The sequence below is a fragment of the Cupressus sempervirens genome, chromosome 11 (genome assembly GCF_028749045.1).
Source record: "Cupressus sempervirens isolate cs-2001-9-10 chromosome 11, ASM2874904v1, whole genome shotgun sequence".
NCBI lineage: Eukaryota > Viridiplantae > Streptophyta > Pinopsida > Cupressales > Cupressaceae > Cupressus > Cupressus sempervirens.
In genome coordinates, this window is record NC_143128.1 from 339,907,224 (window position 1) to 339,933,472 (window position 26,249).

Below are 26,249 nucleotides of genomic sequence, written 5' to 3' on the forward strand. Positions count from 1 at the left end.
GGATATAATAGGTACATGTATTGATCGATGATAATCAGTTGTTTTACATATGCAAGGCACCATGTCTGCACACTCACACAACTCCACATTCAATTTCTATTCCTAGAGCTGCAAACTCGAGAATTGCAATCAGAAGAGCAATATCACTGCTTGTCTACATGAATGTAAATCTAAACACCTGATAATGCAAGCAGTCAAAACAATGTTAGATAGATGGAAGTTCATTAACTTTGGTATGCAGTTGATTTTATTGATTGTAAAAATGAACACAGAGAGAGAGTTGTGTCTAGCTGTCTTAATTGGCTATGGCACAGTTTCCAGCTACTGCATTAAAAAGTTATTATACTGTATACTTGATTCAGCTTCATGTAAGATCATCAGTGATGGGTTACTTGAATATTTATTACAGCATAACTTATTTGTCTACATCTATATAAATTATAACTATTTTATAAGGGGGTCACACTGAAAATCCCACATGGTTAGTTCATAGGATTGTAAACCTTGAGCATAGTATTTTAAAGTGGTACTTTGAATTTGTACATAATAGTGGTTATATCCACTAGAGTGTATTCAACCCATAGTAACAAGATTTACCGTGAGTCAGGCAAGTCATCCGAGTCGGCAAGTCGAGTTACCTTGGCCGGGTCAAAATGACCCGTGACCCTGACTCAGTGGGTCAACTAGGGTGACTCGCCCGACTCGCTTGACTCGGCTGGTTGACTCACCTGACTTGCCTAGCTGACTCTGCTGACTCATCTGACTCGTCTGATTTTTTATTTTTGTTTTCAAAATTTTCTTAATACATTTAATGTTTACCTTTGTACTTATGTAATCGATGTATATTATATATGTGATCAAATTACCTTCTATTTCATGATGTTATTGTGTCTTTAAGCTTTATTCAATAATGGGTGCATGGAATTTCTTTAAATCCTAAAAAATCTCTAAATTTCAAGGGCTTTGTCACTTTGCCGAGTTCGAGCCAGGTCACGAATCGAGTTACCCTTGCCGAGTTCGGGTCGGGTCCAAGTCTCGTTACTTTGATTCAACCTACTCAACCAAACCTATTGACACCCATAGAAGGCTCAACTCTTACATTTCCCCTCCATAAAAGCTTTGTCCAATAAGTATATAAATGACAGCATATAATATACATGATTAGAATTCATCAAACATCAATAAATTTGCACCAAGAGGTTTACTTCTATTTAGCAATTTAATTCAATGGAAAAGTGTGTATAGTAAATCATCTTTGAATTATATTGGTGTGTATGGTAAATTGTTCTTCAAATTATAATTGGAAGTTCCCTTTGACCTAAACTTCTGAGTTTTAAATGCATACAATACAAACTTAATAAGAACTTATCATTTTTTCCCAATCTGTAGGAAAAGATGATTTCAACACATTGCAGTGGATAATAAATATTGGGACATATTAAAGCTATCTACAGCAAAAACTAATTAAACACAACTAAAGGACATTTATAATTTTCAATTAATGCAAAGGTCAAAAATCATTAATGGAACAACATAGGATGGATTAAACATAAAGATGTTTACCATGTCATATATGAGAAGGATTGTGGACAAGTTCCTAGTACTTCCACTGATAACTTAAACAATACAAAGATTTCTTAACTATTGGAAACACTCAACTCGCAACACAAATGGCTTCAAAGATGATAACTTTGTGAACAAAAATTTCACCAATAGGCAGCTTTGGAAATAACTAATAGTAAACTTGGTGCACAAAGGCAATTATTTTTAATGTGTACAAAGCCTAGTATACACATAAATGAAGGAAATAAACTTACCTTTTATCCTAGAAATAGCCCTCTTGCATGCACCATGAATGCAAGCTTCATTACCATTTATTCCAACCATTAAAAATAAAAATAAAGCATGCAACTATTAATTAATCAAACAATTGGGATTACTAAAATAAAAAATAAAAACTTACCTAAACTTCACATCATTTGTTGGAGTAATTAGGATATTATCTAATTATTTTTTTGTTTAGGCCCTTTAATTACATTATTCACTTAAGCTAAACTTAGGTTATTTTTCCTTCTATTAGAATAGGCTAATAATAGCCTTACTTAATTGAGCTAATTTTAAGTTATTTGAGCTAATTTTAGTCTCCTGATTTTCATTAGGTTGCTCTTGCTTTCTATAAAGCAAGTCATTCATTCTTTTACAAGTTAATCACAAGATCAAATTACTTTTTGGATCAATTCTCTCCATAGCATTAATCGTGGCTTCTTCTCTTCAGATGTGATAGGTATTTTGCTTGTAACTGATTCAAAACTTATGGTGTAGAACAAAGAATTCCAACATGGTATTAGAGCACCAAATATGTTTAACTTCCAATCCGTTTTTTGAGAGATCCAACCTTCAGGAGAAAAATTGGTTCATCATGGAGAAATTTAATTTTGGATTCTTTTCATAACCACAAAAATCCATTTAGGTCATCACTCTTCCAAGATTCGTTGTATTTTGCAAGAAAAATAAAAAAGCAAACAAGAAACTGAAAATAGCACAAAAAAGAAAACAATCAAAATATGCCCATAACCTTTCTTCTACCAAAAACAAAAAAGTTTTCGCATTGTATTCTTCCCCCTGAAAATCTATATGCATATTTATCGAATTTTGCAGAAGGTAGGCAGATTTTGCAGAAATCAAATCACAAAGGGTTGTGCTGTTGGTTGTCGGCTAGCTGAATTTAGCTTGTTCTTTTTGCCATAGCTTTAGCATATGGTGTCAAGATTGTGCAAACAAGATATTATTGGAGAGATGTTTTCAAGCACTTTCTAGTGGTGGTGGTCTCATCTTCAAATTCTACTCCATATTCTTGTTATTCTCAATCAAACTCAGATCTTTAGTTTAAGCTTTGAGCTCCCAGTAAAAATTGCTTTGACATGGGGGCATACATTCTGTTATATTTTACATTTTTTGCACACATATCAAGTTTGGTTTGTACACTTTGACCACCCAACATAATTTTCTTGGTACCACTGTAGCAACCATTTAGTAGTCTCACATCAAGTTTCTGATTGTTGCACACTATAACAGCCATTTACAACTGTATTTTCAGATGACCTAGCAAATAGAAGACTTTCTTTGTAATCATTGTGTTTAGTGCACAATGCAGCACCCATTTTGCAGTCATTCTTTTCAGATTATCTAGCAGTAACCTTTTGCTAGAGTTGACTACCATAACACACCATGCTAGATTTGTTTGACTCTTCATTCTCTATCATGACTCCTAGTAAGTAGCCCTTGCTAGATCAAGAAGTCGTGTCACTTCTCTTAAGGCTCCTAGTAAGAAACTCTTACTAGAGCTAGATGCCATATCTCTTCTTTGTTCTTGCATGCTCTATGTGTGTGTAACCTATGATGATTGTGTTTGTCCTTTTATCTTGATATTTTAGATTGATAAGTTCCTAAGTCTTGGGGGCCTTGTGTTGTCTTGTCTCTTTAAGTCTTGATGAAATTTTGTTGATGCTATCCTACACTTTACCAAAAGTATGAACTAAGATCTTACTCCTACTCAAGTGGGGGATAAATGTAGTGTCGTAAACTGTATCCTCATTAATTTCACACTCATTTGGTGCTCACTTTGGTTGTCTTCCCTCATGCCGCTACAAGATGACTGATTTTGCTCATTCCATGACCAAATCTAGAAGCCCGAGGCAATCCTAAGCACCCAAACTATAATTCACAACAAAGTAGCAAGCTATAGTGCTAGGCACCGTTGTATAGCCATTTTGGGCCCAGATTTAAACCACTAACAATCATAAGTTTGTTGAGCAGGAACGTGCTCCCAGTATTGGCCTATTTCAAACATTCAATGACATTAAGTACAAAAACAAGTGTCACCCCCTCATTTAAACGTCTCCCATCAAGCAATTATATTCCTATTCACATCGAGCAATTGAGCAAGCAATCAAGCATCTCCAAGTCATTGAAGGAGAGATAAAACATTCAATCATTTGAATCTCAAGTTGGAATCCATGATTAAGTTTATGTGTTTCTGTCATGCCCCAAAATCTAGGGCAAAACACACCTACAAAATTTTTTTGAAAGATAAACCTAGGTTATTTACACATCGACATTAACCCAATTTAACATTTCGAGTATCATCGTGATTCAGTTTCTATCATAACAATGGAACACTGAAACATATCCATTAAAACCATTGAAACATGTAAAATAGGTCCTAGTTCACAACATGAGTAAAGATTGCCAAAAGTGGCATGTTGTGATGGTTAAGTTGTTGTGTTGATGTCCTTGCCATCAAGGTCCAAATCTCATGGGGATGAGGTCCCCTATTTGTGGCCTCATTGGTTCATAGCTCCAAGTCAAAGCGTTTACCCCTCTTTAGAAAAAAAAAAAACATGAGTAAAGATCACCATAATGCAGACATTAAAGGTAAATGATAATGTAAGTCTCTGTCTAACAAACCAAAAGTGTGTCAAAGCATCGAGTCATAAGGTATCAAAATGTGAATAAATCATCTACGCTATGATGGGTCGGGGTGAGGCCTCACATCCTCCCCTCCTAGGCATGAACCTCCTCCTAGAGTTCATCAAAAAGGTACGGGTATTGTGATCTCATCTATGTTGCATCCTCCCACAAAGCCATGACCAAATCATAACAATCGCATTAGACCCTAACTTGGTCCAACAAGATAAAATGTGAATGGGCTCCAACGCTAACTGTCCGTCCGACTCTACTTGCAAAGCATCCCAATCTATGATGTGAGACTCACCATAAATATACCTCTGCAATACAGAAACATGAAATGCATTGTGGATGCGTGGCAAGCTAGGTGGCAGGGCTAAACAATAAGCAACTGGTCCTGTCCGCTCCAAAATCTCAAAAGGTCCAACAAAGCGAGGTGCTAACTTAGAGTCTCTTCCGTAAAGGATTGGACTCTTGTGCGGTCGCACTCTCAAGAATACTATGTCTCCAACCATATACTCTCTATCGACGTGTTGGTTCCCAATACCGCAGATTGGAAATTCAAGAGCTTGTCACTTCTCCAATAGGATTCCGCAATCAGGTCTGGCCAACGAACGAGAATCACCTTGATTCCCCTGCACTTTAGGCTCTGCTACACCTAGGCGGGTAGACCTTCTCCTCAAACCTGATGACTTGGTTTAGAGCTTTTCTAAAGAGGATTTAAGCTTTGGGAGTTCTCCGGCTACCAAGGTCCTTGAACTTGATTAAAATGAGACTAAATGCTGAGTATTTGAATTGAATGAATTGTATAATATTTTTAAATAATGGATTTGATGCTTGTAGGAAGGAAATATAGATTTTCTGACTTCAATAATAAAAAGACCAATGCCTCTGCTCATTCAAGCAATAGAGTCAACTTCAGTGAAGATTTTCACATACAACTTTATAATGTTCTACGCACTTATACCGCCAACAATTAAATAATCAAGATGCGACAGATCAAATATTTATGCAATCTTAAATTAGTCCTGATTGAACTTTAACTCCTCTGGTAGGGAGACAAACTAGACACAAATACGGAAACAATTTGATATTTCACAATATCTGTGATGATCATATTCAAGATGCTAAATGACCGTGTCCACTTATCTAACATTTCAATTGTACGCAGAATTCAAAAAAATGATTATAAAGGACGAATCATCTACAATTTAATTCTCCATGCCATTTAGAAATAAATAACAAACATTTTATTATAATTAAAATAAAATAATAGAATTCATATTACAAAGCCATATTGAGCCCTTATTGCTCCATACAAGTAGTTATAAAATGCTTCTTCTTAAGAATGTCTTTTTCAAATGTGTCTTCTTTTGAATGTCTCATTTCTTTCCAATATTTATATTTGCCAATATAATAAATCACGACTTTTCACAATTAAAAGTCACATCATCTCTTGACCAAAGTAAATTATCTTTTGATTTATCAATTTTAATTATCTTCTATTGAATGACCATGTATTCGAATTCGACCTTAATAAGGAACACCGCATACACATCCCTGATGATTAGCGCATGATTTTAATATTCATACTTCACAGTAATATCAGTCATTCCCATCGCAGCTCTGGGTTTACTTATCTGCCAGCACATATAAAAGCTTTGGAATGAAGTCGTTAACAATTGAGAGCATTCTGAATTCTCTTCTTCTAACCCATAATAGTTCCGTGATTTTCCCCATTTTCAAGGAGTCTTCTTCAATTTTAAATAGAGACGATTATTATCTCTTGATTGCCCACCGCGAATGAATTGCAAATATTAACCGTGACTACGCACAACCTTTGGTCATCTACGTGAACAAACTCTCAGTATCACATGTCTCCAGTGCTCCAAATTTGATCAAAAATAGGTCTCAAAGTCACTGTTAGATATTTTCCATAAAAAATCTACAATCATTTCCTCTAAGCATCTCCAGGTTCAATAATCGCAGAATATTTGAGGAATTATTATCGGGTGATAGAAAAAAATTCCACTCATAAATCTCACGTGGAATCTTCAGGTTGGACACAATGGTCTTTATTGCCAGGCCTCTATTTTATTACTGACTCATAACCAAAGAACTCATCCTTGTCTCAATTACAAATTTTCTGTTATGCTTTTTATCTTCAGTCCCGTTCATGCTCAGTTTGCCTCTGTTTGTGGCTCCCTTCTCAATCATGCCTTTCTCAATTTATTGCAGCCTTTGTCTCTTACCACATCTTTTATATGCTGAATTATTTTCCAAATCCTTGACAATACTTGGATGATGTTATAATTTTGTCTTATATACTGCCATCCTCTGCATTTTGTCTCATCGCTGCACACTCTATGTTGGTGATCTGGACAATAATATCCCATCTTTATCGTTGTGATTTTTAATTTCAGTTCTCTTTCTTTTGATTGTATTTATATGATGTATAAATCTGTTCATCTCTGTTTCTTTACAGCATCCTGATTGCAGATATTTCCTTCATACACAAATATTGACTAAAACGTTGGATAATCACGTAGAATTCTGGAACTTTCAGCATGCTTGCTACTCCTTTACCAGATATGATGATCATATCACCGTGCACAGGTGGTTGCCTGATATCAGATATGTATAGGATGCTGCTGTATGATGCTTTTACTTTCATGGTGATCTTTGTATATGCTTTGACTTGTTCATAGTTACAATGTGATATTTCTATTGTGACAAATCTGGAAGTCACAGTCCTTTACATCCTTATAAATATGAATGATGAAATGCTGAGGTATATACATGTTGCCGAGGTATATACATGTTGCCCAAGTGTTTGCCTCCGGTGATATCACTGACTGTTATATCTCAACCCTTCTTCATTGCCTATATTATGTGAAACTCTCGTTACTTCTTTCATTCTTCTGTTATCACTGATATATATGGAACTTCACCAAATCATGTTATTTGTATTAGTTGTTGTGGCATCCCACTCAATGACAATACCATAAAGCATAGTTTAAAAACTCGATATCGGCAATATCTCGGCGGGCCCAAATTTTTTGAAAAACTCGAAATCAGCAATAACTCGGCGAAAAATTCGGCAATAAATCGGCACCTTTATTGAACATTCAAAAATATACAATTTCTTAAAATAATCTTAAAACACACGCAAGCTTGGTTTTTTTTAAATTTCATTGTATGATTTATTCTCAAACAGGGATCTATTAACATTTTTTTACATTTTTTACAAGTATCTCTTAACAAAACACTAAAACACTTAATAATAAATATTATAAATTTATAATATTACAAAATAGTAAACAATAAAATATAAAAACAAAATTAGTATATTTTTAAAATTGTAAACATGTAGTATTTTAATAATTTTTATCAAAATAAAATAGTTAAATAATTTTATATTTAAATTTGTACAAAATAAATTAAGTTCTAAGCATAACATTTAAGTTTGAATTTTAAAATCAAATAGATTATAATTAAAAAAGAAAAAACAATCTGGTAAATTCAACTATGAATGCAGTTGTGTAGAGTCCGAATGGAAGTCAAACTGTGAATGAAGACGTGGTAAATTGCCTGCACGAAATGTCCAGATGGAAAGCACGAAAACTCCAAGTCCAAAGGCACAAAGACTCTAGGTCAACCATGAGGAGTCCAGATCGAATGCAGGGTCAGGTCGAATGCGGAGTCCAGATTGGATGCGGAGCCGACAAAGACTTTTCAATGGTTTTTTCTAGCGATTTTTTGGATTTATTGTGAAATGTACAGATTGAAGTGCCACAATTTTTTAATTTATTTCAGCGCCGATAAATGCTGCGTTAAATTCGGCAAGGAAAACTATGCCATAAAGTTTTCAACATTATTTCACAAATGGAGACCTAAATTTTTCGGCTCCATCACCACCCTCTTCGCATCTGCATATTTCTTTTATCTATCCTGGGCCTCTTTCAGACGTTGCCTCCATGATTAAGTTTATGCTAAGTTGTCAATTCGGGTCCGAGGACGGATTCGGGTTCGGGGTTCGTGGGTTCTAGCAAAAAAATTCCCATTTGGGTTCGTGAGCATGTGTGTGTGTGTGTGTGTGTGTGTGTGTATGTGTGTGTGTGCATGTGCATTATATATACAAAAAACTCGGCGAAAAATTCGGCAATAAATCGGCACTTTTATTGAACATTCAAAAATATACAATTTCTTAAAATAATCTTAAAACACACGCAAGCTTGGTTTTTTTAAAATTTCATTGTATGATTTATTCTCAAACAGGGATCTATTAACATTTTTTTACATTTTTTACAAGTATCTCTTAACAAAACACTAAAACACTTAATAATAAATATTATAAATTTATAATATTACAAAATAGTAAACAATAAAATATAAAAACAAAATTAGTATATTTTTAAAATTGTAAACATGTAGTATTTTAATAATTTTTATCAAAATAAAATAGTTAAATAATTTTATATTTAAATTTGTACAAAATAAATTAAGTTCTAAGCATAACATTTAAGTTTGAATTTTAAAATCAAATAGATTATAATTAAAAAAGAAAAAACAATCTGGGAAATTCAACTATGAATGCAGTTGTGTAGAGTCCGAATGGAAGTCAAACTGTGAATGAAGACGTGGTAAATTGCCTGCACGAAATGTCCAGATGGAAAGCACGAAAACTCCAAGTCCAAAGGCACAAAGACTCTAGGTCAACCATAAGGAGTCTAGATCGAATGCAGGGTCAGGTCGAATGCGGAGTCCAGATTGGATGCGGAGCCGACAAAGACTTTTCAATGGTTTTTTCTAGCGATTTTTTGGATTTATTGCGAAATGTACAGATTGAAGTGCCACAATTTTTTAATTTATTTCAGCGCCGATAAATGCTGCGTTAAATTCGGCAAGGCAATCTACTCGCAAAATATCGTGAGATCTGCAATATTTCGCCACTTTTAAAACTATGCCATAAAGTTTTCAACATTATTTCACAAATGGAGACCTAAATTTTTCGGCTCCATCACCACCCTCTTCGCATCTGCATATTTCTTTTATCTATCCTAGGCCTCTTTCAGACGTTGCCTCCATGATTAAGTTTATGCTAAGTTGTCAATTCGGGTCCGAGGACGGATTCGGGTTCGGGGTTCGTGGGTTCTAGCAAAAAAATTCCCATTTGGGTTCGTGAGCATGTGTGTGTGTGTGTGTGTGTGTGTGTGTGTGTGTGTGTGTGTGTGTGTGTGTGCATGTGCATTATATATACAAAAAAACTCGGCAAAAAATTCGGCAATAAATCGGCACTTTTATTGAACATTCAAAAATATACAATTTCTTAAAATAATCTTAAAACACACGCAAGCTTGGTTTTTTTAAAATTTCATTGTATGATTTATTCTCAAACAGGGATCTATTAACATTTTTTTACATTTTTTACAAGTATCTCTTAACAAAACACTAAAACACTTAATAATAAATATTATAAATTTATAATATTACAAAATAGTAAACAATAAAATATAAAAACAAAATTAGTATATTTTTAAAATTGTAAAAATGTAGTATTTTAATAATTTTTATCAAAATAAAATAGTTAAATAATTTTATATTTAAATTTGTACAAAATAAATTAAGTTCTAAGCATAACATTTAAGTTTGAATTTTAAAATCAAATAGATTATAATTAAAAAAGAAAAAACAATCTGGGAAATTCAACTATGAATACAGTTGTGTAGAGTCCGAATGGAAGTCAAACTGTGAATGAAGACGTGGTAAATTGCCTGCACGAAATGTCCAGATGGAAAGCACGAAAACTCCAAGTCCAAAGGCACAAAGACTCTAGGTCAACCATAAGGAGTCTAGATCGAATGCAGGGTCAGGTCGAATGCGGAGTCCAGATTGGATGTGGAGCCGACAAAGACTTTTCAATGGTTTTTTCTAGCGATTTTTTGGATTTATTGCGAAATGTACAGATTGAAGTGCCACAATTTTTTAATTTATTTCAGCGCCGATAAATGCTGCGTTAAATTCGGCAAGGAAATCTACTCGCGAAATATCGTGAGATCTGCAATATTTCGCCACTTTTAAAACTATGCCATAAAGTTTTCAACATTATTTCACAAATGGAGACCTAAATTTTTCGGCTCCATCACCACCCTCTTCGCATCTGCATATTTCTTTTATCTATCCTGGGCCTCTTTCAGACGTTGCCTCCATGATTAAGTTTATGCTAAGTTGTCAATTCGGGTCCAAGGACGGATTCGAGTTCGGGGTTCGTGGGTTCTAGCAAAAAAATTCCCATTTGGGTTCGTGAGCATGTGTGTGTGTGTGTGTGTGTGTGTGTGTGTGTGTGTGCATGTGCATTATATATACAAAAAACTCGGCGAAAAATTCGGCAATAAATCGGCACTTTTATTGAACATTCAAAAATATACAATTTCTTAAAATAATCTTAAAACACACGCAAGCTTGGTTTTTTTTAAATTTCATTGTATGATTTATTCTCAAACAGGGATCTATTAACATTTTTTTACATTTTTTACAAGTATCTCTTAACAAAACACTAAAACACTTAATAATAAATATTATAAATTTATAATATTACAAAATAGTAAACAATAAAATATAAAAACAAAATTAGTATATTTTTAAAATTGTAAACATGTAGTATTTTAATAATTTTTATCAAAATAAAATAGTTAAATAATTTTATATTTAAATTTGTACAAAATAAATTAAGTTCTAAGCATAACATTTAAGTTTGAATTTTAAAATCAAATAGATTATAATTAAAAAAGAAAAAACAATCTGGGAAATTCAACTATGAATGCAGTTGTGTAGAGTCCGAATGGAAGTCAAACTGTGAATGAAGACGTGGTAAATTGCCTGCACGAAATGTCCAGATGGAAAGCACAAAAACTCCAAGTCCAAAGGCACAAAGACTCTAGGTCAACCATGAGGAGTCCAGATCGAATGCAGGGTCAGGTCGAATGCGGAGTCCAGATTAGATGCGGAGCCGACAAAGACTTTTCAATGGTTTTTTCTAGCGATTTTTTGGATTTATTGCGAAATGTACAGATTGAAGTGCCACAATTTTTTAATTTATTTCAGCGCCAATAAATGCTGCGTTAAATTCAGCAAGGAAATCTACTCGCGAAATATCGTGAGATCTGCAATATTTCGCCACTTTTAAAACTATGCCATAAAGTTTTCAACATTATTTCACAAATGGAGACCTAAATTTTTCGGCTCCATCACCACCCTCTTCGCATCTGCATATTTCTTTTATCTATCCTGGGCCTCTTTCAGACGTTGCCTCCATGATTAAGTTTATGCTAAGTTGTCAATTCGGGTCCGAGGACGGATTCGGGTTCGGGGTTCGTGGGTTCTAGCAAAAAAATTCACATTTGGGTTCGTGAGCATGTGTGTGTGTGTGTGTGTGTGTGTCTGTGCATGTGCATTATATATACAAAAAAATAAGAGAAACCCATGTGTCCACTTGAGTCCTCCCGGGTTCGTTGTGGGTCCTCCTGGATTCACCACGAGTCCTCTCGAGTTCACCGTGGGTTCGTCCGGATTTGCCCGAGTTGGCTGCGGGTCCGAGTAGGGTCCTTAGTTTGGACCATAGTTATGGGACTCGGACTCGTCTCTGACTTGGAAAGTCAAAATCAAACTCAAACTCAGACTCAACCAAGACTCAGCAAGGACTCGGAAAATCAGAAAACCCATGAAATTCAAAGATTTTTAAGGATTTAACATTTTTTTCATGCATCATTAGTCAATTAACATCAAATACACAATAATTGAGATAAATAGAAGCTACTTAACACTCAAAATGGATCACATAACAGCGAATTTCTGAAGGAAAAAAACTGAATAACATAATATAAAGTTGAAAATTTAAGATTTAAGATTCAATCCTTAATAAATTCGTGACATACCACAACATCATTTTCAAAATTAATATACACTGAAAAAAAAAACCTTCCAGAAATCTCTATCTTTTTAAAAAAAAATTTAAAAATTAATTTTTTTAAAAATAAATTAAAATTTTCAAAAAAAAAATTTGGGAGAGTCCTGGGCTCAGGACTCGGCAAGTCCACATGGACTCTACCAAGATTCGGCGGAGTCAGAGTCCAGAGGCCACTTGCCTCAGAAAGGCCGCCTCTGCCTCAGACTCGTAGAGTCCTGGAACACTAGTTTGGACTATGGGTCCGCTCCGGTTCGCACGGACCCACAGTCCAAATTAAGGACCCTGCCCAAACCCACAGCGAACCTGGGCAGCAGGTTCCAAACCCGATAACTAAGAGTTTATGTGTTTCCTCCATGAGTGAGACATGCATGAACTCCTACTTGGCAGCATCACCCTTTCGCACGGACCCACAGTCCAAATTAAGGACCCTACCCAAACCCACAGCGAACCTGGGCAGCAGGGTCCAAACCCGATAACTAAGAGTTTATGTGTTTCCTCCATGAGTGAGAGATGCATGAACTCCTACTTGGTAGCATCACCCTTTCATAAATCTTCAAGGCGCAAAGGTCATAGCAAAGGTACAATTTAACTAGCCTCTAACTAATCACAGGGATGCTCTTTTTCTAACCATCTTTGTTGTAGTACAGGTTAATTCCTAGTTGGGGTTTGACTTAGGAAGCCCCTATAGTACCCAACACATTTTCTCTCTTTTCTACGTGGATTCCAAAACCAATGAAAAAGGACTACACATCCATGAAGAGAAAACTAAGATGAGAAAATCCAAACGTTTAAGAGGGATAAAGACCTGGTCACTATCAATATGCCCTAGTGGCTATCACTTTTTGTGCAAAAATTTAGCAAAATGATGTGTTAGACATCTTCATCCAAAACTCATGATATTTGTATCGAGTACTTTCAAGTTAATGGCACCTATCTTCATAGACCAACATTTTAACATCTTTCTAAATCCTATCCTATTTCCACATTGTCTTTAGAATTTGCATATCTATTATATAGTGTAATGCCCCCTTTTTAGCCGGTGTTTGAGGACAAGTTATTAGCCCATCATTGTGACCCTTGTGGGCTAATGTTATGATTAGGGGGTCTCAGTTGCTTGAACCAGTGGCTAGTTCCTACTCCATTGGTCAAGGATGTTCAAGTTTGCATTTCGTTTGAGATAGATTGGTACACTTTCTATTTATAGTGTCTATTTCGGGTAATATTGCATTGTGATATTGATGGAGTTTGCTAGCAAGATGGAGTTGTGGTAAATATTGATGGAGCTTTCAGTTTCAGACTTACTATTTATACTAAGTCAAATTATGTTCAGAACTATTTTTGGCATGGGCACTTGAACTCATGGTATGCACAATGATTCACTCATTTGCCAATTGGTGCTAAGTTTCAGGGACTTACTATTTATAGTAATTCAATATTGCCCATGTTACCATTTAGAGTAAAGCACCTAGACATTATGGGTTTTCAGCGTTGATCTCCTAGTCCAGTTGATTTGGTCAGTTGATAAAAAAATTTAAGAAGTTATTATCATTAAATTTGTTTTAATGATAATAAAATATTATAAAATCGTAATATAAATATTTATGTGCACTTTATATCCAATGAATCCATGACCCTTCATTTAGGTGACTAAAAGTGCAACAAATGATTTTAATATCTGAGGTCCATTTATTGCTACACATTTTAAAGTCGAAAAGCAAATATAGCGTATGTTTTTACATGATTATTAAAAAACATTACTTTTGAGAGGCCATTTATTAAAGCATTCAAAGAAGTTGAAAAGAAAAGAATTTGTACCATTTTAAATCATTTAAAGCACACATGACGGAAATCGACCTCTTGATGAAAATATATAAAGCTTTTGAAAAGAAAATAGAAGGCATTCATTCATTTTGACAATTGAAGACTTTGAGGTTTGGGCTTGTGCTCTTCTCATGGAGAACTAGAAACCAGCATTTCTTGGTATTAGCATTGGAGAACGAAGATTCTTCATTGTTTTAGCAATTTTGGGGTTGTGAAAGACCAGCTAAAGTTTGCCTGCAAGACTGACTTCATCTAGAAGTCAACATTGTGTCTCATTGGAGATTATATCAAGGACTTTGAAGGATATTTGATTGCTGATCAGAAATTTGAGGATTCACTTTTGGAGAATACTCGTTGCTGGTTGTATCTCATTCTTCTTCAAGACATAGGGTTTATATTGTGCATATTGGGAGCTATTATCTATAGAATTCAAAAGGGTTTGCAGTTGAAAGTTGTTCTTTTTGGGGCAGGCTGAGGGTTTGATATAAATTCTCTGCATTTGTTTATTGAAGAAATTCATCTGCTGCTGATATTCATCTTTTCAGAAGCTTTCAAGGCATGTATTACCTTAGTTCATCAATTGTAATTCTTAGATTTTCTAAGTATTGTTGTTTTAAGTGATAGGAGTTATTTGATGAATTAGGTTGTCATTATTGTGAAAATTCTAAGTATTCAAGCTGGTATTGAAATCTGAAATTTGTAGCTATGTATTTTCTATACAATTTTAGTTTTGAGTTGGAAAATTGTTATTGCAGCATCATTATTTTCTGCATTATAATCATATCAAACATTGCAAATATACCACATTCATTCATCAAAACAAATACAAACAAAGCAGAAAATTTGTATTTACAAGAATCCGCTTGGAGAGGGTTTTTACAGTGGTTTCAGAGCTTGCACGTAAAGTGTCTGACCAAATGTCAAACATCCAAAATTGAAACAACTCCAGTGTTTGTTAGAGTTAGAACCAATTGGGGTTCTTATAATGTATCAGAGAAATTTCATGTCATCCTGTGGGAAAGGCTTCTTACATTCAGGACTAGGGGTTTATGTGAGCCATAGGGAAAACAAAATCTATACAAGATCTCATGCCAGAGCTTATGCATGCCTTGCAAGGTTATAATGATGCCTTTTAGAACTATTATAAAAAATATTCAGAACTTCTACAACACCTAGAAATTTTGGATCCTTTGTTTGCACAGAAAAAGAAGCAAACACTTATTCAAGTACCAATAAAAGTTCTGATTTTTATGACAGCAGTCCCTTGCTTGAGTGTAATGATGGTGTTGATGACATGGCAGGTATGGAGGATGTTGACATTCAAAATGGGAGTGTCCAACATGAAGATTGTTTGAAAAATACGAGCTACTACAACTCTGATTTTCATGACAGCAGTGACTTGTGTTTGTATTAGCATGAGACAGCAAAGGTTTCACATATGGATGATGTTGGTACTTGAGATCTGGGTACTTATGACGTAATTTATGAGGATAACTCAAGCTGCAGTGAGTCTGATTTGGGTACTTATGATGTAATTTATGAGGAAAACTCATGCTGCAGTGAGTCTGATTTTTCATATCAGACCTTAGAAAATGAACCTGAAAATTCATTTATGGGTAATGGGTCCTATGATCGTGACTTGCAGGGACTTGTATTTACATGAGAAGTGGGAGTGACCAAGGGGACTATTGTAGAAGCAGCTTCCACTTTATCAGATGGGCCATTTGTTGAGGTGCTTAGCAGCAGTACCTCAGTTGTTGATGTGTGTGGACATGATAGCACACATGATGATTGTTGTCATAAGATGAGAGATGTTGATACAACTTCATATCACAGCGCAGATTGTGGATCAAAGAGCTTGCATGAGTGTCATGATTTCAGAGACAATAATTGGTTGGGATACTAAAGGTGAATGACAATCAGATTGCCACAGCCATTAAGCATTTTGATGATGCTCGTCAAATGTTGGCTACCTATGGCCAGGGTACTCTTGTGACGGATGAGCATTATGATGGTAGGCTTTCTCGTAGAGAGTTTTATACATTTCAAGAAGCCATCAAAATAATAAAATAGAACTTTTTACGCATATTGGTTAACAAAGAGTATCTTCTCGAGTGAGGTTGTGCTCGTTATGATGCACTAGGAGGGGGGGGAAGGAAGATGAACTCGATGAGCTCATTCATGAGTTAGGGGTCTCTATGGATTCTTTGGAGAGCACCTAGTTGGCCCTTTAGGAGTCAGTCATTGCTAGAGGAGGTTACTGTGGAGTTGAGCGCAGTCTTCACCATCTACAGTTGGTGTACAGTTTCTTACAGTGGCAGTTGGTGATGGTTAGATATCCATGGGCTATGGTTGTGAGCAAGTTGAGTATGTGGCCACACATATCACAGTTACAAATGCAGATAATGAAGTTGGGATGAGTGCATTTGAAGAGAGTAGTAGAGACCCACATATTCCATCAGGTTCTCCTATGGTTACACCCACTAGAGGTATTGATGGTGATGATTCAAATGACAGAGATTATATTTAGAGCTATGACAAGCGCTTGACCAAGGTGGGAGATTTTTATCGTGATTGCATAGGGAGTACTCATCACTACTTGACAAATCCACATGTAGAGGATTTGATGATGCATTAGTGCAGTTTGGTTTAGAGATTGTACAAACCTTTGGGGGATGTGTATTTTTCATCTATAATAGATAGGATCAGTGGCTGCAAGTTGCATTACTTGCAAAGTCAGCACATCTATTGGAGCCTAATAGAGGACGGAGATAGTGGTAGTGACAGACATTTTCAAATGATCTTATCAGGTGGATGTGATTTTAGTGTGCTTTGGGACCCACGTGATGACAATAGCACTACAATTTTGGTGGGTCCCATTGATTAGCTTCACCACTTTGGGCACAGTGAAGTTGAGTTCAAAGTTGAGTAGTAGAAGTTTGAGGATGTTCCTTTTGGTAGGTTGTTCAATGTTTGGGATCCTTCTAGTGCGTTGGGATTTCAAATAAGGCTCGCAAAGGAATTTTGGTATGTGTACATGGTGTCAAGCACATATGGTTTTATTTTTGACCCTTTGTGCATGACCTCTGTCGGGTGCATAGTTCAGTTGTTCACGTGTTAAACGGTGTCTATGGAAGCTCACTCTACATAGTTTGGAGAAGCAAGCTTTGTCAATCTATCGAATTGGTTCTCTTTGAGATGTTCACTCCTGTGACATCTACCATCAAATTTGAGTCAATTTTGTACGTTCTTCAATTGTACTAGTGAACACGTTACAAGAGTTGGTTACTGATCACTGCAACATTACACAATCTTACGCTTGGGATCCAAGTGGATTGATGTGCTATTTGTTTTTGAGATTGCATGGGGATAAGAAATTTCATGGAGAGCAGATTATAATGTCCCCTTTTTAGCCTGTGCCTAACGACGAGTTACTAGCTCATCATTGTGACCATCATGGGCTAATGTTATGGATAGGGGGTCTCGGTTGAGCCAATGACCAGTTCCTACTCCATTGCTGAGGGATGTTTAGGTTTGCACTTTGTTTGAGTCAAATTGGCACACTTATATAGTAAGTGTCTATTTCGGGTAAGTCAAAGTTTTTATCTTTAGCAGGGTACCTAGACAATTTGCTAGCAGTATGGAGTTGTGGTGATATTGATGAAGCTTCCAATTTGGGACTTACTACTTATAGTAAGTCAAATTATGGTCAGAGTTATTTTTTGTAGTGGCAATCAAACTCATGGTATACATAGTGATTGACATTTGTTGGTTGGCTAAGCTTGAGATACTTACTATTTATACTAACTTAATTATGCCCATGTTACTATTTTGATTAAGGCACCTCGACATTATAGGTTTGCAATGTTGATCTCCTAGTTCAGTTAATTTGGCGAGTTGATGAGTATTATGCAGTTATTATCATTAAATTCATTTGAATGATGATAAAATATTATAAATTCATAATATAAAGTTTTATGTTCACTTTATATCCAATGTGGCCATGACCCTTCATTTAAGTGACTTAAAGTGCAATTAATGACTTAATTTTTTAGGCCCATTTATTGATGCACTTTATAAAGTCAAAAAACAGGTATAAAGTATGTTTTAATATAATTATTAAAAACATTACTTTTTTGTTACATCCCAATTTTTGACCTAGCTTGAAATATAGATGTTGAAGTTCACACTAAGTCAGTTGGTAGTTTAATTTGATATAATCTGGCGAAATGGTAAGATAGTTAGTCGTTATGATTTCAAGTGAAGATGACATGCTAGTTATTTGTTAATCGCGAATTCATGGAATTAAGACGAAAGGTTAACTAATATGATTATTTATAACCTATAATTTAGTTACAGAGAAATTCCTTGCAGGGAGCTTGTCAAAGGGGTGGAAGCATTGTCAGAAAAGAATTAGGCAGGGCATCACCATCATTGGACAGACAAGTAGAGGACCAAGCGATTTGTAACAGGACTTATCTCTGGAACTGCATGAGTTGTTAATAATTAATTAAATTTAATTAATTAAGTTTAAATATAAAACGTATTCTTAAAAGATTTTAAGAATCTTTCGTTGTATTATTTTTAATAATAGTTTATAAATGTGTATTTGAATATAAAAATACTTTGGCATCTTTATATGTTAATAAATTAATAGAATGATGTTTTTATAAGATTTTAATAAATTTTCGAATTATATTTATATTATTAAAACTTTTTCACCCCATATTCCAACGTTTCATATTTTCCAATCGATGGGAATTTCAATCGCATTTCAATCTTGTAACGGCAGAAGTTGAAGAGCCATTCTTTATCTTTTTATATGCTTGCCTAGTTGTTTTCAGAGATCACCACTTTATACCATTTGTTCTTGACTCCGCCATAGTCTTAGACCCTCAGTTATTTGCAACCCAAGTTAACTATTCGCTTTGTATTCTGTTTTACCCGACTCAAATCCTTATTCTGCAAATACGTTTATCCTATGCTAAGTTTCGTCGCCCATTCTGCAAAACATCATCACCTGCCACATTAATCCTGCTTAGCGCGATATCATACCACTAAGCTCACATGGAAATCATTCTTGCGCATCACTGAGCAGGGGATACAGCGAGTATTTTGAAGAGATCACAAAGCAGGGCATAGTAATTCGTAGTCAAGTAAGGATGTGCTATTTCGTTTCTAAATTCTTTCACTCATGTTTTTCTTTGTCTTTTCTAGGTCGGGTTGATACAAAATGAAAGAGTTGAATGCACAGAATAGAGTCTGTTGTTACCTTGAGCTCAGCATATTAGAAAATGCCAACAGAGCTTGTTACATGATTACCAAAAAGGTAGTTGATAAAGGAAGAAATAAAACTTATGTTCTCATCTTATTTGTCTGATATTACTGATTGCCATCACTTAATTCAAAAATGTTTTTGAATGTAAAACTAAACCTTTATCATACCATGTCTTAAATTTGTAGATTGTGTCATGAAATGTTCTATCACCAACAAACAAAAACAATAATAATGATCAACTCAGAATACCAAGGAAATTCTGAGAATGTAAAGTCTTAATTTTATGAATAGGTATAAGATGTACTGGATCAAGCACCGAGGAGACACCAATCTAAAGATCTGTTGATGGTTAGTGAGTGCAATGAGTTGTTCTTTTCTAGTTTGCAAGTTGGATATAATATGAGTTTATTTGCTGTATCTGTGTGTATTGGGAGTTGTTTTTCAAGGATATAGATATTAAAAATTGGTTGAAGATATAAGCGTAGGAGACAAGTAAGAATGTTACCGAATTTAGAATGGCCAATCGTGTTTTTCTTTCTAATGCAACTGTTGAATCAAGAATGTTTAATAAGTCTCTTTTTCATTAATACAATTGTAGACTGAATTGAGATGGTCAGTAAAAGAATTCTTGTTCTTGGAAAACTATCATAAACCATAAATGTTTCTTTATTCATAAGAGAGTATTAAACATATAAAAAAAATATGGATATTCAGTTTAGAATGTATTACAAACATTCATACCCTACAAGAGTGAATCTATTGATATTAAACAAGCACCTAGAAATCACGAGCTTGGAGGCCTGATGAGATTGAGGGGGCGTGAGGAAAGATTCATCAACAATAAGAATCAGTAATATCAGTTATGACATTTTAATACATATCATTAATAATAGCTCATGCATATTCCTATTATGATGATCTCCTGCTGCCAAGTCGTATGGCGTGTTATATATCATGATGCCCAGTGAATGGTAAGATGTTCCCTGTCAATTCCGGGTAGGGAGGGCCTTTCTCGTTAAGAGATCGTGTGGGGATATATATTGTGGTCCGAGGTTGGGTGGTAAAGCCCCTGGCAATGTTTCACCTCTCTCAAAATATCAGATATGCGTCAAACAGAGATAAGTATTGAAATCAATTGTCTATCAGAAATAGGTATTATCATTTTTGTTTATGAGAAGGTAAGATTAAATTGAGGTATTTCATTGTTATTTTACTTCATATAAATGAATATTGAATATAAGTAATTATCTAATTTTTAGAAATTGTCACAGATAAGCAATCGGAAGGAAAAGAAATCCGAAGCCCTAATTGATTGTGTGATAGTTGGAACCTTAATTGATATGGTGGTATTGGAAGCCCTAACTGAATCCGTGGTATCGAAAACCCTAGTTGAATCCATGGTTGCAGAAGCGCTAAATTGAATCCGTTGTCGCGGAAGCCCTAAATTGAATCCGTGGTCGCAGAAGCCCTAAGTGGTAAAGCAATACCAAAAGCCCTAAATAAACCGATGGTAATTGATGCCCTAATTGGGAAGATGATATGTGATGCCCTAATTTAAGTTATAATGGTATTTAGTGGTATTCATCAAATGATTTTTGAGATAGCAGTCGATTTGAGAAATTGTTATAGTAAATTTGTGGACTAACTCGGGTGGTTGCAGAAGCATTCTTAGATGAATTTCAGTCTCAGTTTTTCCGAGGTATGTGATTTCAATTTCTGAAGTAATTTCATTAAAAAGTATTTCAAGTATTTAGTTAAGCAATTTTGTTTAACTGACTTTAACGGTAATCTTCTTGACATGAACATGAATGATGTAACTGCCTTCCTATGAAATCAAAGTTATAACTGAATTCTACGCTTATGTTAGATGTTAAAATTTAGACCCGGAAAATCTGGATGTTACATTTTTAGAGGACATTTATTAAAGCATTCAATGAAGTTGCAAAGAAAAGAGTTGATATCATTTCAAATCATTTAAGGTGGGCATGAAGGAACTCAACCTCTCGAGGAAAATATATAAGGCTTTTGAAGAGAAAAGATAAGGTACTCGTTCATTTTGATAATTGAAGACTTTGAAGTTTGTGCTTGTGCTCTTCTCATGGAGAAGTGGAAATCAGGGATTGTTGGTATTGGCATTGGAGAATGAAGATTCTGCATTGTTTTAGCATTCTAAGGTTGTGAAAGACCAACTGAAGTTTGTTTGTGAGATCAACATTGTGTCTTATTGGAGATTATATCAAGTGTTTTGAAGAAAATGTAAATGTTGATCAGAAGTTAGAGGATTAATTTTTGGAGAATACTCGTTCTTGGTTGTATGTCATTCTTCTTTAGCGTGTGGGTTTTATATTGTGCATACTGGGAGCTATTATCAATAGAATTTAACAAGGGTTTGCAGCTGAAAGTTAGTTATTCTTTTTTGGGCAGCTAAGGGTTTGATATAAATTTGCTTCATTGTTTTGTTGAAGAAATTTGTCTTATGTATTACCTATGAGTTCAATCATTGTATCTCTTAGATTTTCTGGGTATTTTAATTTTAGATGATAGGGGCTATTTTCAATACAATTTTTTTTTGAGTTGGAAAAAATATTATTGCAATATCTTTTATCTCCTGCATTTTATTGTCATAACAAACATTGTGAATATACCACATTCATTCACCATAACAAATACAAACAATGCAGAAATTTGTATTTACAAGAATGCGCTTGGAGAGGGTTCTTGCAGTGGTATCAAAGTTTGCATGCAGAGTGTTTGACCAATTGTCAAACATCCAAAATGGAAACAATTCCAGTTTTTGTTAGAGTTAGAATTGGTTACGATTCTTGCATATAGCTTATTGTTTATGCGGGTTTGGTCAATTTCCTAGCATTCATCCTAGTTATTGCATCTTTGGCTATCATAATCATAATCGATCATATCAAACCTTCAAAAAAGGATGATCAATTAATCCATCATGATCATCTCTCTTAGGGGACTATTGTTGAGCCCAATTGATTAATCCCCTAATGAAATAGAATGATTCCTAGGTTGTATGCTTAGGCTAGATCCCATTTTGCCTACATTTCAATGACGGTATGCTACTTGACCAAAAGCAACGACTACTAATTTTGATTGTGCATTCAAACAGTTAACTCTCTTTAAAAAATAAGATCTACAACTAGATTTATTTCAAACTGCTTGACAAATAACATTGAGTTTGAACTATTAACTGATACTGACATTGAAATCAACACCTCCTCCATCATCTTTTCTATCTTTGCTTGTACTCAATATGTAGGATTCATTATTTATGGTATCCAAAGTACAACTCATGTGCTCACTATCACAGGAAATCTTGTGAACACAGGTCCATGTTGGAAGCAACAATTGGAATAATTATTATGTTGTCATTGATGTCAAACATTATTGGTGAAACATTTACTAACAGTGTAGAGTGTCATATCAGTTGATTGATGAAGAGGATTTGAAAAGAGAGTTAACTAGATGAACTAGGGAAGTTGTTGAGTAAAGAGGAGCAAGTATGTTGGAATTACAATGGACACTTGATCAGTTAAGTCTTTGACAAGATAATGTGTTGTTTAATCATTATATGAAGTGACGAAGACAGTTGAGTTGATGTATAGAAAAGAAAAAAAGAAGTTGAGTAAAACACTAAGCTTGACCGAGCATCAATTTTACTAGGCTAATGAAGCAAAAGATTAACGTGCTTAAGAGATAGTCGAGTAAACAGTATTAGCCGAGTAATAGTTATGGTCGAGCAAGATTAAGTAGGAAAATATAGTAGTGACCAAGCGTAGTGAAGACCGAGCGAACCAATGTAAGCCGAGCAAGCCAGAACAATAGAGACTGAGCTACACGGTGATGATCGAGTGTCAGCATTTTTACAATTTGTGAAGAATCAAGTTTTGAGGCCTACATAGTTGAATTTTCAGATTTGTCAAATGGGTGGATGATAAGAATTGATGAGCTAGCGTATTTAATGCACGAATTGAGTTTGTTAAGTGATCAAAGGAAAGGATTTAAAAAGAAGTTTCTAGAAGTGTCAAGAAAGGAGAAGGACAAAATGATGATCAGATTCATTGAATCTAATCAAACCCTAAGATCTACAGTGATGTTTAAGCGGCAAAAGATCAAAGCTACCTATTTAAGGAGGGCATAAGGGATGTTTATTAAGGTTTGTTCATTGTTGATTAGCGATTTTGTGGAGAATCTATGAAGAACATAGTAGCAGAGGAAAAGTGAGATAATTGGTGAAGTGTGATCAGAGATGGAGACTATAATGAAATCCAATCAACGAACCAGCAATTAAGCCGAATGGAGATCTGAATTTACAAAGTGAGTTGTATCTTGAGTCTTGACAAATCAAACCTAGTTGTTACTCTCTAACAATTGTGATAGTAAAATTCTTTAATCAAGGTTGACCTCACAGTCATTTGTAAATCCTTAAGCAAGGTGACATTCCAATAGAATGATCCAAACTTCTTTAGCCAAGCCACTCTTAGCAGGGTGATTAAATCCTCTAACCAGGTCACACCTAACAGTGTATTTTGTAACCTTTAATAGGGTTGGCTTAATCGAGCTCACTTCAGAAGGTTGAAAAGTGGTAGCATGTTACTTGGTGGTTTTTACCAAATTGGGTTTCCACGTTAAATCCTGGTGTTATATTTGTGTGAATGTTGTTTTGTAATGCATGCTATGTATTGATGTTTTATTTCTGTTAGTCGGCATATACTGAACAGAGGGTTAGTGATGAATGAATAAGTTAAGTTGCTGATAAGTTGCTATATTGGCCAAGTGATTTTATGAGTTTGAATAAGTTGTTTGAAATTGTTGAATGTTGAATTGGTACATTTAGACCTGAGAATAATTGATTCACGCCCACCCTGCAACCCCCCCCCCTAATTATTCTAAATATTATAACAGTCCATGCAAATACAACTATACAATCTAGAAAAACATTCAAAGTTGCAGCTGTCAAAGCTAGACTTCAATTGTCAACTATGTTGATCAATTGCAAATTTCCTTACATGGATATTGACAATCAAAGGTCTCTTATACTTGATATATTAGCACCAACAAACTTGTATGTTGGTCCTATGACCTTAGCTTCACCATTCTTGCATGGTTAGAACCCCTTCATGGACATTGCATTTATTCCAGATTTTCTTTATTATTTAATGAATTGACCAAAGCTTTACACAATTGTCTCACAAGCATCAATAGTTCTTACAAAGGTGGATTCCACTCTTTTTTACTTTGAAGTACATGGGACCAACAACAAACAATAAAACATCATCAGCACTGCCTGAACAATGAAAACTAATAAATAATCAAAAGCAGCACTGATGATGATTGGCTATAAACATGCCCACAAAAAAGATATAATCTTAAAGAGATAGCTTTCCATAAAGCACTATTTACCAACCTGGCAACCACCACGTAGAGCTTCCATAACAAGGTACTTTATTTGATCCCTACTAACATTTACATCCTTCAGGTACTCTCTAGCTAGTATGATCTGCGTAGGAACAAAAACATGATAAGAAAGTCTTATCTAGCTATTCATGCTAAAGTTAAAATGCTTGAGATTTAACAATGAAACCCTTTACTTTACAGGAATCTAACTTTTAATGTGAGCTTATTCGTCCACTCAATGTGTCCAATTATGAAATAAAAAACTCCAAATAAATATGTTCAACATCCTTAAACTAACCCATATGCTTGCCCAATTAATACATTTTTCTTATTTTCTGAAAGTTGTTTCAGCATTTTCATTTCATTAATTCTGGAATATGAAACTTGAGAAAGGTCCAAAGACACACTGGAGTCACAGTTCCTCCTCAGTTATGAGGTAATCTTCTATTTATTTATTATTATGAGAGATTTACAGAATTACAAACCCAGATTGATTAAGATATCCACATTCTGCATAACTGATATTTCAGGCATCTGCATGATGAAATTTCTCTATTAAGACTACTTTGAAAAATAAAATAAGAACTGTGCACATCTGTACAGTAAATAATAGAGCACAAAACTAAATGTGATAGGATAAACCTCAAAAAAATTAGCATGATATTCCAAATACACAATCGCCTCAATTCAGCCTTTTATGCTTATCCATGTATGTTTGATGTTGCCACTTCTGGGGCCTTATTTCTACTCCCCTGTCTGGAGCTCTTAACTCGACCTATTTGATCCATTCTCAAGGATCCCATTCTAGGAGAAATCGTAGCTTCATCTTATTGTCAAAACTTTAAGAACATCAAAATCTTATTATCAAGACTGCTGTCGCAAAATTCAATACTCAAATCTGTGTAAAAATAACGTTTTGTTTTTTCAATACAAAGCTTACATAACCATGTGAAGTCCAATTTTCCCCAAAAAAAGGAAAGTAGCTGCTATGTTCAAATAAAAAAGCCACTGAAATGTCCTCTATTGAAGAAATGGAAAAAGGTTGTAGCATTTTAAGAGCATTAATATGCAGATTCATGAGGACCTGTCTAGCTCCAAAAGCCATGCAAATCTGGATTAAAAGGATCAAAAAGCCTTGGATTTAGTAAAGATACTTGTGGCTATCTTCTCCTCCAGGAAATAAAAAGATCAAGCTCCCCAAGTAGGTACTTGGTCCCAGAAGAAATTAATGTTCAATAAAATTTTGGTCTATTTTCAAATCAACAAAAAAGCTTACACGCTCATCCAGGATGGGTTAATTTT

At 34.8% G+C, this 26,249-nt stretch overlaps 1 protein-coding gene across 1 annotated transcript in view; it reads right to left on the reverse strand.

Moving 5' to 3' along the window:
* Nucleotides 1–26,249, reverse strand: part of ALB1 (ALBINA 1) — a 157,648-nt gene that overhangs the window by 60,292 nt on the left and 71,107 nt on the right. Inside the window, exon 6 of the mRNA XM_089809317.1 lies at nucleotides 24,958–25,050. Within this exon, the coding sequence (XP_089665443.1) occupies nucleotides 24,958–25,050 (93 nt within the window). The remainder of the gene's footprint in view (nucleotides 1–24,957; nucleotides 25,051–26,249) is intronic.